The sequence below is a fragment of the Elephas maximus genome, chromosome 1, assembly GCF_024166365.1.
Source record: "Elephas maximus indicus isolate mEleMax1 chromosome 1, mEleMax1 primary haplotype, whole genome shotgun sequence".
In the NCBI taxonomy this organism is placed as follows: Eukaryota; Metazoa; Chordata; class Mammalia; order Proboscidea; family Elephantidae; genus Elephas; species Elephas maximus.
Window position 1 is genome coordinate 229,857,306 of NC_064819.1, and position 15,590 is coordinate 229,872,895.

The following is a 15,590-nucleotide window of genomic DNA, read 5'->3' on the forward strand; positions in this document are numbered from 1 at the left end:
CACTTTGTGCATCATCTGAGACTGGAGTTCCCACTGGTTGTTTACCAGGATGTGCACAAGAGCATACCGTTGTGTTTATATCGTGGCAAAGAGCAGTGCTGGCCCTCCTGGCTGGAGTTGCTGGATCAGCAGACGTGGATGTACAAGACAGTTCTCTCAGAATGGATCAGAGACCTGTTATTATATACAACGTATTAATATATAGTATGGCATTAATATAATGTGTCATGTTGGATCAGTTGCGTATTGGGTGGACGCACCAAGAGTTAGACTCAACAGCCCGCCCCCACCTCTTGTTTATTAGAAAGAAATAGTGTACTCCCAAGAGAACCACCAAGATAGGGGTTTCAGTTACACAGGAGGGGACTGTAGGAGACAGATGTCAACGAAGGTGTTGAAGTGGTAGGGGCCTCACAGCCTCAACAACCTTGCCCGGGGGTGCCCTCGTGAACTTTATTGCCAGCCACACAGCCTGACACCCTGGAACTGGTATCAGTTGCCTTTAGTGCCCTGCCAGTTCCTGCCCACTGTGGCACTCACTTTTCCTTATGTCCTGCTTGGCAACTATGGGTCATTGGTTTAGACAACTGTTCCCCTGTTTTGCTGATGCCTTATGCATAAGCTTACCTTGCTTATTGGTTAAACCATCCGTGCTGATACTTAACTGCAGTTGAGTCAATTTTGACTCATAGAGACCCTATAGAACAGAGTAGAGCTGCACTATAGGGCTTTCTAGGCTGTAATCTATATGGGAGCAGACCACCAGGTCTTTTCTCCCATAAAGCGGCTAGTGAATTTGAACCACCAACCTTTCAGTTAGCAGGTGAGCGCTTAACTGCTGCGCTACCAGAGCTCCTTCTCTGTGTGTTCTTTTAAATGTATACTAACCAACCTGAACAGCTGCCTTTGATATTATCAGCTCTGTTTTGGGAGAAAGACTATAAACAGTTCCCCAGGAATGCCATCAGATACCAGAGCCTGCTCCCCTGTATTTATCAGCCTGTGAAGTCTCAGCTAAGGCCCTCACTAGTATTCTTGTTATTTTCCATCTACCTGTGGCCTCCTGTTCTTAATTGGACAACTAGCTGCCTCACATTCTTTTTTGGCAAGCCTAATAGGGCTCTCCCTGGATGTTGCAAATGGTTAACACACTTGGCTGCTAACTGAAAGGTTGGGGGTTTGACTCTACCCAGAGGTGCCTTGGAAGAAAGCCCCGGCAATGTGCTTCAGAAAAGTCATCCACTGACAACCTTATGGAGCACAGTTCTACCCTGACACACATGAGGTCACCGAGTCAGAGTCAACTTGAGGACAGCTAGTTTGGTTTGGTTTCAGTAGGGCCGTTGGGGGTCCAGCTGAGAATAAAACTGGATGTTTTATCTTCCTGTAGAGCAGGGATTCTCAACCCTGCAGCACATTAGAAATTGCCACAAGGGACTCTGACTTAATTGGTCAGGGAGAGGGTATAGTGTTAGGGGAGTTATGAAAACTCCACTGGCGATTCTAATGTGAAATCGGGGATGAGCACCAGGATATAGGATAAAATGAAAAAAATTTAAATATACATGTTGGTGTTTTCTTTAACATGTTTAAAACTGGTTCTCTAAAATTCAATGTAAAAGATGCTAGTCAAGCAATAAAATCATCAAACAAGAAGCAAAATAGTAAATGGTTTTTTAAATATACATTTAATGATTTTTAAAAATATACATTTAATGATTTTTTAAGAACATATTTTAAAAATATATATATTTCCCTCACCCCATACCTAGCATTTTTGAGGAGGCCACCATCAAATGAAGAGATGCCTGGCCTGGATTTGGGGTACACCATCAGAGAGGAACATGTTGTTGTTAGCTGCCCTGGAGGTGGCCTGAACCCATGGCAACCCCATGCACAACAGAAGGAAATGCTGCCCACTCCTGCCCCATTCCCACAGTCAGTTGCAGATCAGACCTCTGTGATCCACAGGGTTTTCATTGACTGATTTGTAGAAGCAGATTGCCAGGCCTTTCTTCCTAGTCTGCCTTAGTCTGGAAACTCCACTGAAACCTGTGCAGCATCACAGCGACACTCAAGCTTCCGCTGACAGATGAGTGGTGGCTGTGCATGAGGTACGTTGGCCAGGAATCGAACCCAGGTCTCCCGCATGAAGGGTAAGAATTCTACCACTGCGCCTGATCCTGCTGTAAACCTTAGCCAGGGCATTGTAGGGAGACGCTAACTACTGAAACAAGTAAGACCCGACACTTGAGAGACTCAACACAATAGAGGTTTGATAAGGAGCCCTGGTGGTCCAGTGGTTAAAACTCAGCTGCTAACTGAAAAGCCGGCGTTTGGAACCCACCAGCCGCTCTAGGGGAGAAGAGACCTAGCAATTTGCTCACTTAAAGATTACAGCCTAGGAAACCTGTGGGGCAGTTTATCTCTGTCATCTGGGGCCGCTGCGAGTTGGCACACAACAACAGTAGTTTATGGAACAGGATGGCCTCTGAACAGGTCAGGGGGTCTGCCCTCCTCAGCCCTTCATTCAGGGATCCCAGGTGAGAAAGGCGCCACCAAGCTAGGTGGGTGGCTTCCAAGGTCGCTCTGGAGGGTCTGGAGGGGAGCAAAGGAGAGCGGGTGGGGCTGGGGGGAGGGCACCTGTGCTGGCTCCCAGTGGCTGGAGCTGTCACGTGACTGTGCCCACCTGTTCAGAAATAGCAAAGCCTGAGTCCTGGCTGCACAGCCCCTTCTGGATGAAGGCGCCAAACCTTGTCGAGGAGCATGAATTTGGCGGGCCATCAGCCACCTGTGCCCCGCCCCATCGGTCTGTCCCTGGGGCATCGTGTGCCCGCTTCACTGACACACATGGACTCTGCAGTGACAGTGAGGAGAGCCCTGAGGTCGAGTGATCATTTTAAGGGTGTGTGCTCTTCTCTCCTCTGCAGATATCGCAAACGGCACCAGTTCAGGGGGGTACCGCCCACCCCCCAGAACCAAAGAAGTCATCATCAACGGCCAGACCGTGAAACTTAAGTATTGTTTCACCTGCAAGATTTTCCGGCCCCCTCGTGCCTCCCATTGTAGCCTTTGTGATAACTGCGTAGGTGAGTAGAAGGGCAGGGCCTGTCTTGCGCCCGGAATGCTCACATTCTAACCCTCTTCTCTAAATAGAGTCTTTGTGCTGAAGAAAGCCAGCATGCAGTTCTCTCTCATCCTTAGAGAGGGACACGTTCGATCGTGGTTAATATTTCCATGAGTTTGCTCTTGCCACTGATCCTGTTCTCTAGGCCTAGACTTGTCAACCCTCCCCTTTTATTTCTTTTCTTTTTACGTCCTGCCACTCCCCTTGCACCAGTACACCATCTTCTCCTCCCCAAAACAGACATCACACAGACCAGTGTGGGGCCTTGTTCTCTGAGCTCCCAGGTCAGCGGGCATCTGAAATAAACCAGATCATCTGTAGGCCCTTTGTTGTCCGAGGGATTGGCTACACTGTAGCTGGGTGTTCCTTGGACAGTTCTCTCCAGACAACCCTTCTCCTCAGAGGGGTGTTTGGCAAAGAGAGCTGGTAATGTTGGAAACCCAAGGAGCAGGAGCCTTCCTCTTTTGAGGCTGACAGTTAAGACGTGGACTCTTCCCAGAGACCATCATGGCCTTCTGCTCTGTTAGCTTACCTTCTCCAGCATAAACTAGGAAGCAGGCAGAGGTAAGTGCCTACTTAGAGGTCCTCAGCTATAAAACTGGACCCAGCTGTAGGCCCCACTGACCCACTACGTCTCCAACAGATAAAGGTGACAGCCCTTTGGTCAGAACCTCCTGTCACTTCAGGCTGAGAGCTCCTAACCACAACCACAGACCATCTTTCCTGGACATGAGCTCATTAGAGATGAGATGGGCAAGGAGGTGATGGGAGACCCAAGTTACAGGAAGCATAGCAGGAAAGGGACCAAGGCTTTGCCACACTCAGGAAGACTGTGGTTTACCTCTAGTAGGAGTTACCAAGGATATTCCTGGGAGAGTAGGTGTGGAAATCCTGTTACCTCACACCCAAAAGGATACGAAGACACCTCAGAGCAAACCTGGTTTCTTGCCACAGCATGTGATTGACTGCCAGCATCCTTCTTGAGTCCGTAGAAGTTTTAGCATCAGTTCTTCTTTTAAAAATACATTTAACAATGCAGTCTTCCTTGTATTTGTCTCATATTTACTTTATCTTAATGTTAATAACCTATAGTTTGGTACAAAGTCCGTGTTTTCCCTGTCAGACCTTGTCTTGGCTTTACAAACAAAGATAAACCGCATGTAGCATTTGCCACCCCCAAATGGAATAGTGTAGAATTTTGTTCAGTCTTCCTCCTGTGTAAGTAGCCTGTAGTGGAGAGCCTGGGATCTGGTAAACTAAAAAAAAAAAACACTTGTTGCCTTCAACTTGATTCAGACTCATAGTATCCTTATAGGACAGAGTAGAACTGCCCCATAGGGTTTCCAAGGCTGTAAATGTTTACAGAAGCAGACTGCCGCACCCTTCTTCAGAGCAGCTGGTGGATTGGAACCACTGACCTTTTGGTTAGCAGCCTAGTGCTTAACCACTGTGCAACAGGGCTCCTATGGGATCTGGTACCAGGTCCAAATTTTGGTTCTGTCTTATTAGCTGTGTGACTTAGACAAGCTGCTTAAACTCTCTATTCCTTGGTTTTCTCATCTCTACAATGGGTTTGATAACAGTACCTACCTCATGGTGTGGTTGAGAGATTGAGTTAACACATGTAAAGCACTTAGGATAGTGCCTGGCATATAGCAAATACTCTTTAATTGTTAGCTGCTATGGCTATTACTGGAGCCCTGGTGGCAAAGTGGTTAAGAGCTAGACAGCCAACCAAAAGGTTGGCAGTTCCAATTCACCAGCTGCTCCTTGGAAACCCTATGGCTAGTTCTACTCTGTCCTGTAGAGTTGCTATGAGTTTGGAATTGACTTGATGGCAGTGGGTTAGGTTTGGATTTTGCTATGGCTATTACTATTTCTGGAAACCCTCGTGGCTTAGTGGTTAAGTGCTACGGCTGCCAACCAAAGGGTTGGCAGTTCGAATCTGCCAGGTGCTCCTTGGAAACTCTATGGGGGCAGTTCTACTCTGTCCTGTAGGGTCACTATGAGTCGGAATCGACTCAACGGCACTGGGTTTATTACTATTTCTGTGGAAACCCTGGTGGCATAGTGGTTAAAAGCTATGGCTGCTAACCAAAAGATCAGCAGTTCGAATCTAACAGGCGCACCTTGGAAACCCTATGGGGCAGTTCTGCTCCGTCCTTTAGGGTTGCTATGAGTCGGAATCAACTCAGTGGCAATAGGCTTGGTTTTTTTTTAATATTACTACTTCTACTCCCTTGATATTTTTGGTTGGCTTTCTCTGGACAATTTCTGGATCTACTCTAGCCCTCTGCACGGATGGTGACCAAGACTATACCCAGTGTCCCATGTGGGGACATACCAGGTTTTGTATGAGGACACATGACAGCCTGTTGATTTCTGATACCCTTCCAGGAGACCCCGGCCCCAGTGGCCATACATGCCTATACTGGGGACGCTTTTAGCCAGAGTAGGACAATAGCTTAAATATCTTCAGGGGAACTATGTAGAGATTCTCAGAACCCTTTCTTGGGTTGTAATCTTGATCTCAGGGCCTATAATGTGATGGAATATGTGCACCTTACACTTTTTCAAGTAAATTTGTTACTTTGCATGTCCTTCCCCAGGAGGTCTAATATTGATTCCAGTCAGCATTCTGATAGGCAGGGTGTTATCTGAAAACCTAAAGAGTTTACTGGGCACGTCCTTGTCTTTATCTTTTATAAAAATGCTGATTTTTGTTGGCAGTTTTAGATACCTGTTTCCTTTTGTCCCTACAAAGATATTCTCCTGGGTCTCAATTATCTGCTTCCTGTCTCTAGGCTAGATTTCTAATCTTGATAAAACTTCCTTCCCCATCACATAGGGACTTGTTTTTTCAAATACCCTTTGGTGCATTATTGTTGAACACTTTTAAAAAGTGTACATAATTACTCTCATGTGTTCCTGCTGTCACCCATCGGTGTATGTGTCCCTTAAAGAACTCCAAAATTATATATGCCTTTTTTTTTTTTTTTCCCTCAACTAATGGTGGACTTCTCCCGTGGTATAACTTTTTAAGATAGTATCCTTTCTAATAGAGTCTGCCAGCTCTGAAAATAAGGGTCATCAGCCTGTAATGTCCAGGAGCCCTTCTGCAACCTCTCTGATAAACAGAAGTTCTAATGGCAATCTAGCAGCCCTCAAGCAAGCATGGTGATATCTTATAAGTGGGAGACACAGACTGGCAAAAGAAAGGAAAAGGAATGCAGGCAAGTTTGGGGTGGGGTCAAAAGGAAGGAAACTGGAGGCCAATAGCACATTGCCAACCAAAAAAAAAAAAACAAAACTCAAACCCATTGCCATAAAGTCCATTCCGACTCCTAGTGACCCTATGGGACAGAGTAGAACTGCCCCATAGGGTTTCCAAGGAGTGGCTGGTGAATTCAAATGATCGACTGTTTCTTGCTTAGCAGACAAGCTCTTAACCACTGTGCTACGAGGGCTCCACAGTGCCAACAGTTGCCTCTAAATATTATTTCATGGTCCTGGGGTTGGATCTTGGCAAACCCTGCTTAAGGCCAGATTGTGAGTAGGATGGGATCCCTGGGTAGTGCAGTTAACATTCTTGGCTGCAAACCAAAAGGTTGGAGGTTCAGGTCCACCCAGAGGTGCCTCGGAAGGAAGGTCTGGCAATCTACTTCCAAAAAATCAGCCATCGAAAACCCTGTGGAGCATAGTTCTCTGACACACACGGGGGTGCCATGAGTTGGAACTGACTTGACGGCAACTGGTTTATGAGGAGGACAGCTGAGATAAGGTGTATATGGTTGATTTTAAAATAAAGCTACTCCCAGCACTCCTCGATAACCAGTTAGTCCACTGGACATAGCTTTGGCTTTCCCGCTAATTACGCTGCATTTGGGACTGTGTCGTGACTGACGGGCAGACCAGTGGATGGGTCTTCACACCTGGGAAAATAGAGTGAAAAGCAGATGTATCCAACTAAGACGTATAAGTGCAGAGTTTGGTGCCACTTTATTTTTAGACAGAAAGTTTTTTTGAAAGAATTCTACTTCCTGCAGCAAGGGAAAAAATACGACAGCACGCCGAAAGCCAAGAGGATGCGGCTTCCTTCCCTTATAATGAGTGGGTTTGGTTGGTACTTCCTTGGTACGATATGTACCATCGCTTTGCACTGGGAGAGGACAGTGGAAAAATGCAGTTTCCCAGGTGGTTCAGAAGAGTATTTTATTTTTTAAACAAGTTTGCAATAAGAGCCAAGTCGCCGGGCTCTGCATTGTCCATTGAGGATGGAAGGTGAAGCTTTCTGGGGGCACGCACCTTGGTACAGACGTGGAGCTGGTGAGCAGAGCCCAGTGGTTGGGGACGTGCAGGATAGACAGACCAGGGCTGAGTCCTGCGACTGTTGTGAGGTCATATTGGGAACCTGGGTGAGTTATCTGACCCTCCCCAGCTGTTCACATCTGTGTCTTGGATTAAATTATGTCCCCCCAAAAATGTGTTTATCAGTTTGGCTAGGCCATGATTCTCAGTAGTCTGTGGTTGTCCTGCATTTTGTGATTGTAATTTTATGTTAAAGAGGATTAGGGTGGGATTCACATCACTGATCCAGTGTAAAGGAAGTTTTCCTGAGGTGTGGTCTGCACCACCTTTTACTTCTCAAGAGATGAAAGTGAAGCAAGCAAAGAGTTGGGGACCTCACACCACCAAGAAAGCAGCACTGGGAGCAGAGCGCATCTTTTGGACCCGGGGTCCTTGCACCTGCAAAGCTCCTCAACCAGGGGAAGATTGAGGACAAGGACCTTCCTCCAGAGCAGACAGAGACAGAAAGGCCTCCCCTGGAGCCGACGCCTTGAATTTGGACTTTAGCTTACTTTACTGTGAGGAAATAAATTTCTCTTTGTTAAAGCCGTCCACTCGTGGTATTTCTCTTACAGCAGCACTAGAGGACTGAGACAATCTGTAAAATGAGTGATTCTAGCACCTGCCTCATAGGTTTCTTTTAAGGACTGAGATAGTACTCGCAGCCCCCAGAACAGACCTGGCTCACACTAAGTGGTCAGTAAGGGCTTGCCATCAGTGTTATTGTCATCAGCAGTGACAAGAGAAACGCTGAAGCTGTCGGTGCCAAGTAATGCATAGAAGATCTGTCTTCATGAAGCTGAAGCTGTCGGTGCCAAGTAATGCATAGAAGATCTGTCTTCATGAAGCAGCAGGGTCGCCTGGTATTTCCTGGACCTGGTAGGACTTAAGTGACCTGCAGTGATATAAGCGACTGTCTTCTCTCTCTCAGACTCTGTCTCTGCGTGTTCATCTCTGTCTGTCTCTTTCTCAGAGCCTTGCTTTCTCTCTGTCTCTGTAATGTTCTCTGTGTTGCCATCAAGCTGTGGTTGCGCATCAGAGCAGAGTATTTTGGGTTATTTGTTCAGCCAGGCTATCTTTGAAGTTAAAAATATTTTTAAACAACAAACAGCTGTGCCCTGGTGCTTCTCTTCTCTCCCCTTAGATCGTCAGATCACTCGGATCATTAAAGTAACGTTGGCTGAAGGAGCCAAAAAGCAGACTTTGAGCTGTGAGCTCCTCTCCAGCATGGCTGCGTATGTTCTAAGGCCCCAGGTGATAGCCTCCACGTTTTCCTTGACCAGGGTGGACCCCGTTGGGAAATCCGTCATTCAGCAAGCCCTAGTCCAGGGATGGAAGAGCCAGCAGCTTTCCTGAAATGAATATTTTAAATATAACCCAAACCTGTCAAAAAACAGGACTCACTTGAAACTGGGCCAATAAACAACATCATGATAAATGGCAGAAAAATTGAAGCTGTCAAGGATTTCATTCTACTTGGGTCAACTGTTAATGCCCATGGAAGCAGCATCTGAGAAATCAAACAATTTATTGTATTGGGAAAATCTGCTGCAAAAGACCTCTTCAGAGCGTTGCGGGGCGGGGAGTCACCTTGCAGAAAGCAGTTTGACAGGCAAACTCACAGGGAGTCCGGGTTCAGTTACTATTGCTTTTCGCAGGGCTTCACCACCTTCTTTACAAAGGTGCATAAACCCTGTTCTCATTCCCCTGCATCTTTCTTTCTTTTCTGTTCTTTTAAATTTTATTGTGGTGACACTAAAGTTTGCCATTTTAACCGTTTTTAAGTGTACACTTCAGTGGCGTTAATTACATTCATCATGCTGTGCAACCATCACCTCTAAATATTTCCAAAACATTTTCATCACCCCAAACAGAAACTCTGTGCCCCTCCAGTAATAACTCCCCACTCTCCCTTCCCTCCAGCCCCTGGTAACCACTAATGAACCTTGGTCTCCACCCATTTGCCTGTATTAGGTATTTTATATAAGTGGGATCATACAAGGTTTTTCCTTTTGCAATTGACTTATTTCAACCAGCATAAAGTCTTCACAGTTCAGCCATGTGTGACATGTATCCGAAGTTCACTTCTCTTTATGGTGAAGTAATATTCCATGGTATGGATTTACCACGTCTTCTTGTCCCATTCATCTGTTGGTGGACACGCGGGCTGTCCCCACCTTTTGGTGTTGTGGATAGAGCTGCCCCTGCATCTTTGCTGTGCTCTCTCTCTCCCGGCTCTTAACCGCATTTCACCACACACTCTGCCTTCTGCCCCACAGCATCCCGTCCATCTTGCCACGTGTTCTGTGATGTGGCTCTCTGAGATCAACCACAGACATCCCATCTGTCCGGTACATTCTGCTGTGTGTGTTGCTGTCACCGTCCACCGGAGCCCGCTCACTGCCCCATGGCCCTACCCCATATCCTAGCCGCTTCTGAGATTTGCAGTTAAAGCTGCCCTCTGCTGTGGGGTAGAGTTCTGGAATGTCCTTTCTAACTATTTCCATATTTCCTATCTCCGTAGGAAGGCATGCCATTGGAGGGAGGGGAAGGGAGTAGAATATGTATCTTCCCAGGAAAGAAACCAAACAGGACTTGACTTGACTTCCTGGTTTCAGTTTTTGCTCGTTACCAACATTTAATAAGCCTGTGTGTCAGGCATTGTGCTAACACTTATCATTATTGCTGTGTGCTATCGAGTCTATACGGACTCATAGCGACCCTACAGGACAGAATAGAACTGTCCCGTAGGGTTTTCTAGGTTGTGATCTTTACACGATCAGATCGACAGGTCATTTCTCCTGTAGAGCCACTAGTGGGTCAGCAACTGAGCACTTTAACCACTGTACCACCAGGGCTCCTTATACTAATGGTAGATACATCAAAATAAAAGTCTTGGGGGCCATTATTAAGAGAATTAAAAGCAGAAAGCATTGTATTTGTCATTTTACATGTGTCAAAGAGAATAATTTTAAATTAATAAGGGTGCAATTACAAATGAAATCAACATTTATGCACCAAATAACATTAATCAAAATATTTAAAGTAAAATTGTTAGCAAACGCAAGGATAATTTGTCATTAGAGACAATGCCCATCAGAAGCAATGGCATAGCTGATTTTGATGGCTCAAGTAAGCAAAATACGAGTGAGTAAATAGAGGGTACCACAATGTAGCCGGTAATGTATGACCAACTTTGTTTCTACAGAGTGGACTTAAACCTCTTTCAGCTGTCCTTGGAACACTTACAGAATTGATCACACCAGGTCACAAAATACTCCTCACTTCCTAAAGGCAGGTAGTGTACAGACCGTGTTATCTGATGGCCAGACAATAAAACTAGTACTCAATCACATAAATAAACAAACCTACCAGTTACCAGTTGGATTTTTTTTTTTTTTTAAGTTTCTCATTGTAATTCTTAGGTGACAGAAATGTCAAAACTTTGATTATATAATATTTAGGGAATGACAATAAGAACAAGGAAAGAGAAAACTGTGTACGCCATTCAGAATTCTGTGTATTTTTTTCATTGAGGTAAAATTTGCATAGCATAAAATTCAAGAGTTCTAACGTTCAAACACGAAAACAATTAACCTAAGCGGAAAAGGGATCAACTGCAAGGCTGTGAGATAGCTCATAGCCTCAACTACAAGGCTGGAGAACCCACCTGGGAAACCTGGAAGAGCCAGGGGTCTGGGTGGCCAGGCACGGCCAGTCACACCTGCAATAGGACTCTGCGGGCTGCAGGAGCCAGGTGACATTGGTCTACCACCACTGAGTTCTAAGTCAGCTGCTGCCATCAGCTGAAAACCGAGTCTCTCTGCTTCTGAGGACCTCAGGTCCAGGTCTGGGTAGGAATATCGTTCCCTTCCGCTTCCGCACCCGAGCAGCCACGGAATGGACAGTGGTAACTGCCCTCATGAGCTTCTGCAATGGGACGAGGCCCTGCCTCCCACCTACTTTAGGCTTCTTCCCAAACAGGAAGTTTACTTGGGTAGTAGATGACCAATAAAGGAAACATTTTTTACAGTCTAGTACAAAAAACAAAGCTAAGCTTAAAAACAAATGAACAAAGCATTCATCTCGAGAAGATAGAAGAAAGGATAGGCAAACAAACAAAGAAAACAATTAAGGACCTATAAAACAAAGAACTATAAATATGATACTAGGTCTAATTCTTCGGAAAATAAACTTCAAAAGATAAACCTCTCGTTAAGACTGAACAAGAAAATAACAAGGAAATGCAAGTAACAAATTCAAATGAGACACAAATCTAGGTGCGATTCTCTTTAATTACTGGAGAATAATTATAGTACTGGGTATGCTGTATAACTCTATGCCAATCAATCTGAAAATCTCAGTGAAGCATGATTCTATAGAAAACTGACCAAAGAATGAGTAGAAAGCTTGAATAGACTACTAACCATGAAAAACTGACAAGTTTGTTGAAGAATTCTCCTAGAAAGGTGCTAGACCCAGACAATTTTACTTTCTCTGTTCTCAATAATGTTCCAGAGCTTAGAGAAGGTTGGAAAACTGTCCAGTTAGTTTCACCAAAGTAGCATAACCCTAATACCTAAACATGATGAAAATAACATGCAAAAAAAAAAAAAAACTCGTTTATAAATATGTAAAAAGTCAGCAAAAAGATATAGCAAATTAATCTAGCAATGTAGTTAAAGAATGACTCGCTATAACATTGAAGGGTTTATTTCAGATTCAGTTATTTTTAATATTAATAAATCTATTAATGTATCAATAGGTCAAAGGAGAAAAGACATATGATTATGATCATTGATACTAACAAGGAATTTAATAAAATTTGACATCCATTTCTAACTCTAAGACTTGGCAAACCAAAATTAGTAGATGTGGTAGGCAGATTTTTCCACTCCATGGTTACCTTAGGTTACCTGGCAAAAAGGACTTTTGAGATGTCAATAATGTGATTTATCAGCTAACCAGGAGTCCCTGGGTGGCAAAAATAGTTAAGCACTGGCTACTAACTGAAAGGTTGGCAGTTAAAACCCACCTGGAGGCTCCTCAGAAGACAGGCCTGGCAGTCTGCTTCCCAAAGGTCACAGTCTTGAAAACCCGATGGAGCAGTTCTACTCTGCACAATGGGGTCACCATGAGTCGAAATCAAGTGAACAGCAACTGGTTTGGTTTGGGGTTTTTTCTTTTTTTTAATCAGCTAACCTCGAATTAGGGAGATGATCCTAGATTATCCAGGTGGCCCCAGTGTAAGCACATGAGCCCCTTAAGAGCAGAAGAGGAAGGAGAGAGATTTCAGATGTGAGAAGGACTCGATGTGCTTGAAGATGGAGGGGCCCCTGTGGAAAGGTGAGGAGAAAATGACTCCCGCCAGCAACACTGAGCTCGGAGAAGACCCAGAGCCCCAGATGAGAACTGCAGCTCCGGCCGACACCTTGATTTTAGCCACTGAGACCGTGAACGGAGAACCCAGCCACCATGCTGGCCTCTCGCCCTGCGGAAGCCGGGTCAGAGTCGGGTGGCCGCCTTGACTGTAAGATGCCATTCTTCCTGGAAGCTCTTTGTCTACACTTGGGTCGCGTTACTGCCATGCTTCACTCGTTAAGATGCCCTGTGTTCTGCTACCAAGGGTTCCTTCCGAAAGAATGACAACTGAGAAAGGGTTTAGAGGTGCTTTTGAGGCAATAAGCAAAATAAAAATAAACTCCAGAAAACATTTTATCTTTCAGATGAGTGGACTCCACAAAGTGTTTGTTACAGGTTTAGGTACATGTTGTTAGCTGCCGTCCAGTCAGCCCCTGACTCACGGCGACCCCATGCACAACAGAAAGAAACACTGCCCAGTCCTGCCCCATCCCCACGATCAGCTGCAGCTCAGACCATCGTGATCCTTAGGGTTGTCATTGGCTGATTTTCAGAAGCAGATCAGGCCTTTCTTCCTAGTCTACCTCAGTCTGAAAGCTACACTGAAACCCGTTCAGCATCACAGCAACATGCAAGCCTCCCCTGACAGACGGATGGCGGCTGCGCGTGAGGTGCGTTGGCTGGGAACGGAACCCATAGGAGTTGTGAATTCTATCACTGAACCACCAGTGCCGCATCATAAGTACATATAAAACCAAAAAACAAACGCAGTGCCGTCGAGTTGGTTCCGAATCGTAGTGATCCTATAGGACAGAGTAGAACTGCCCCACAGAGTTTCCAAGGATTCAAACTGCTGACCTTTTGGTTAGCAGCCATAGCACTTAACCATTACGCCACCAGGGTTTCCAGGTACATAAGTAGATATGAATTCCTTAAAATGGGATAACTGGGGCCTGGGAGTCTGCATTTTAGCGCGCTTCCCAGCTGATTCTTATTCCATCGAGGTTGGCAGCAGACCTGCTCTGCCCCTCCCCTGGTCCCACCCTCCAGGTCAACCTTCTCAACGTGTTGGAAATGGCTCATCCCTCAGGAAGACAGTGGCCAGCGGTGAGGCTTCCTAAAGAAGATGGCCTTTGACAAGAGTGTCGCTAAGGTGATTTGCAGCCTTAAAAAATTAATACTAATAAACAGCTACCATTTCCGAGGGCCTGTTTGGAAGACATGCATTATAAATACCGCATTATCTTATTTTTTCTCCATGACAACTCTGTTAGAAAGTATTGTTTTCCCAGGTTTATAGATGTGAATTCAGCCAGTAAGGCTCTGTTTCTCCTTGGACTCACCTCAGGGCCATCATCCCTTTGGGTGTCTGAGTGGACAGTGACAGGGTTTGCCAGCAGGGTACGAGTCCACAGCACTGTGTGGCCACGCCAGGGCACAGGGCTAGACTGGAGAGTTAGCATGAGGAAATAGGCCACATTGGTAGCATGCCTCATCGGGAAGCATTTACAGTTCACCCCAAAGTGATGATTGACTGGCCCTTCAGGAGAGTGCAAGGAAATAGAAGACACAGTTCCTGCCCTTGGACAGTTTTCAGCCTCATCACGAGAGGTTAGCTAACATAAAGAAATATTTGGCAAGGTTCTAGTCTGATCTCAGGATGGTCACTTTAGACCAATTTCCATAAAGGGCATAAAGCTGGAAATATTAGAGGGCAGCCACAGAGAGGACTTTGGTGCCTCTAATGGATTAAATTATGTCCATTTCCCCCCAAAATATCTGTTGGCACCCTAACCCCTATACCTGTGGCTGTAATCCAGTTTGTGAATAATGTTTTCCTTGTTACTGTAATGAGGCCATATCGGTGTAGGGTGGATCCTAGACCTAATCACTTCCAAGTTATAAGAAGACCAGAGCAGACACAGAGACACATAGTAGGGAAATACAGATGGCATGTGAGGGCCTGTCTACAAGCAAAGAAATGCCAAGGATAATCAGCAGACACCAGACACTAGGGGAGAGGCTCATAGAAGGAAATCAACGTAGCAGAGACCTGACTTTGGACTTTTTGCTTCCAGACTGAGAAATTTCTGCTCTTTAAAGCCACCCATTTGGGGTATTTGTGTTACAGCAGCACTAGGGAACTAAAACAGTGCCTATCCAGGAGATGGACTTGACCCGGCCAGGAGTGCACAGTGCTTGAGCAGGAAACCAGGATGACCCAAACTCTGCCTTAGGAAGGCCAACTGGACACCTGAGGACGTGAACAAGTGAGATGTATTAATCAGCTGTTGTTCACTGACACTGGGTGATAAGCAACCTCAGCAATCTCAGTGGTTTTCAACAAACAGCATTGCTTTTTCTTATGTGCCTCTGGGTCACCTGGGGCAGCTCTAGGGACTTGGCTGGCCTTGGCTGCCCACATTGGTTCAGGTTCAGGTCTTCACCTCAGATTTTATTCTGGGACCAGGCTGAAGGAGAAGATTTAGGGGTCACTAGAGCACAAGATAGTTAGAGCACAAGATGGGGAACTGAAACCACACTGTCTCTCAAGGCCTCTGATTATGGCACATCTGCCCACATTCCGCTGGCTGAACAAGGCCGTGACCGTGCCAGACATCAGCAGGGCACGGAAGTGGATATTTGCTAAAAATAATGCTGTTGCATAGGGGAGATTTAAGAACCAAAGATGTGTTGCTTTCTAAGAAGCAGTTCTGTGTGTAATCCATCCTTTGAGACACTGAGTACCCTGTAG

The 15,590-nt window shown here is 45.6% G+C and overlaps 1 protein-coding gene across 2 annotated transcripts in view; it reads left to right on the forward strand.

Annotated features, from left to right (window-relative positions):
* The window catches only part of ZDHHC14 (zinc finger DHHC-type palmitoyltransferase 14), a 348,932-nt gene that overhangs the window by 254,090 nt on the left and 79,252 nt on the right, over positions 1-15,590 (forward strand). For both annotated transcript variants that reach the window (XM_049904518.1, XM_049904527.1), the window contains exon 3: positions 2,931-3,089. In XM_049904518.1, the coding sequence (XP_049760475.1) occupies positions 2,931-3,089 (159 nt within the window). The remainder of the gene's footprint in view (positions 1-2,930; positions 3,090-15,590) is intronic.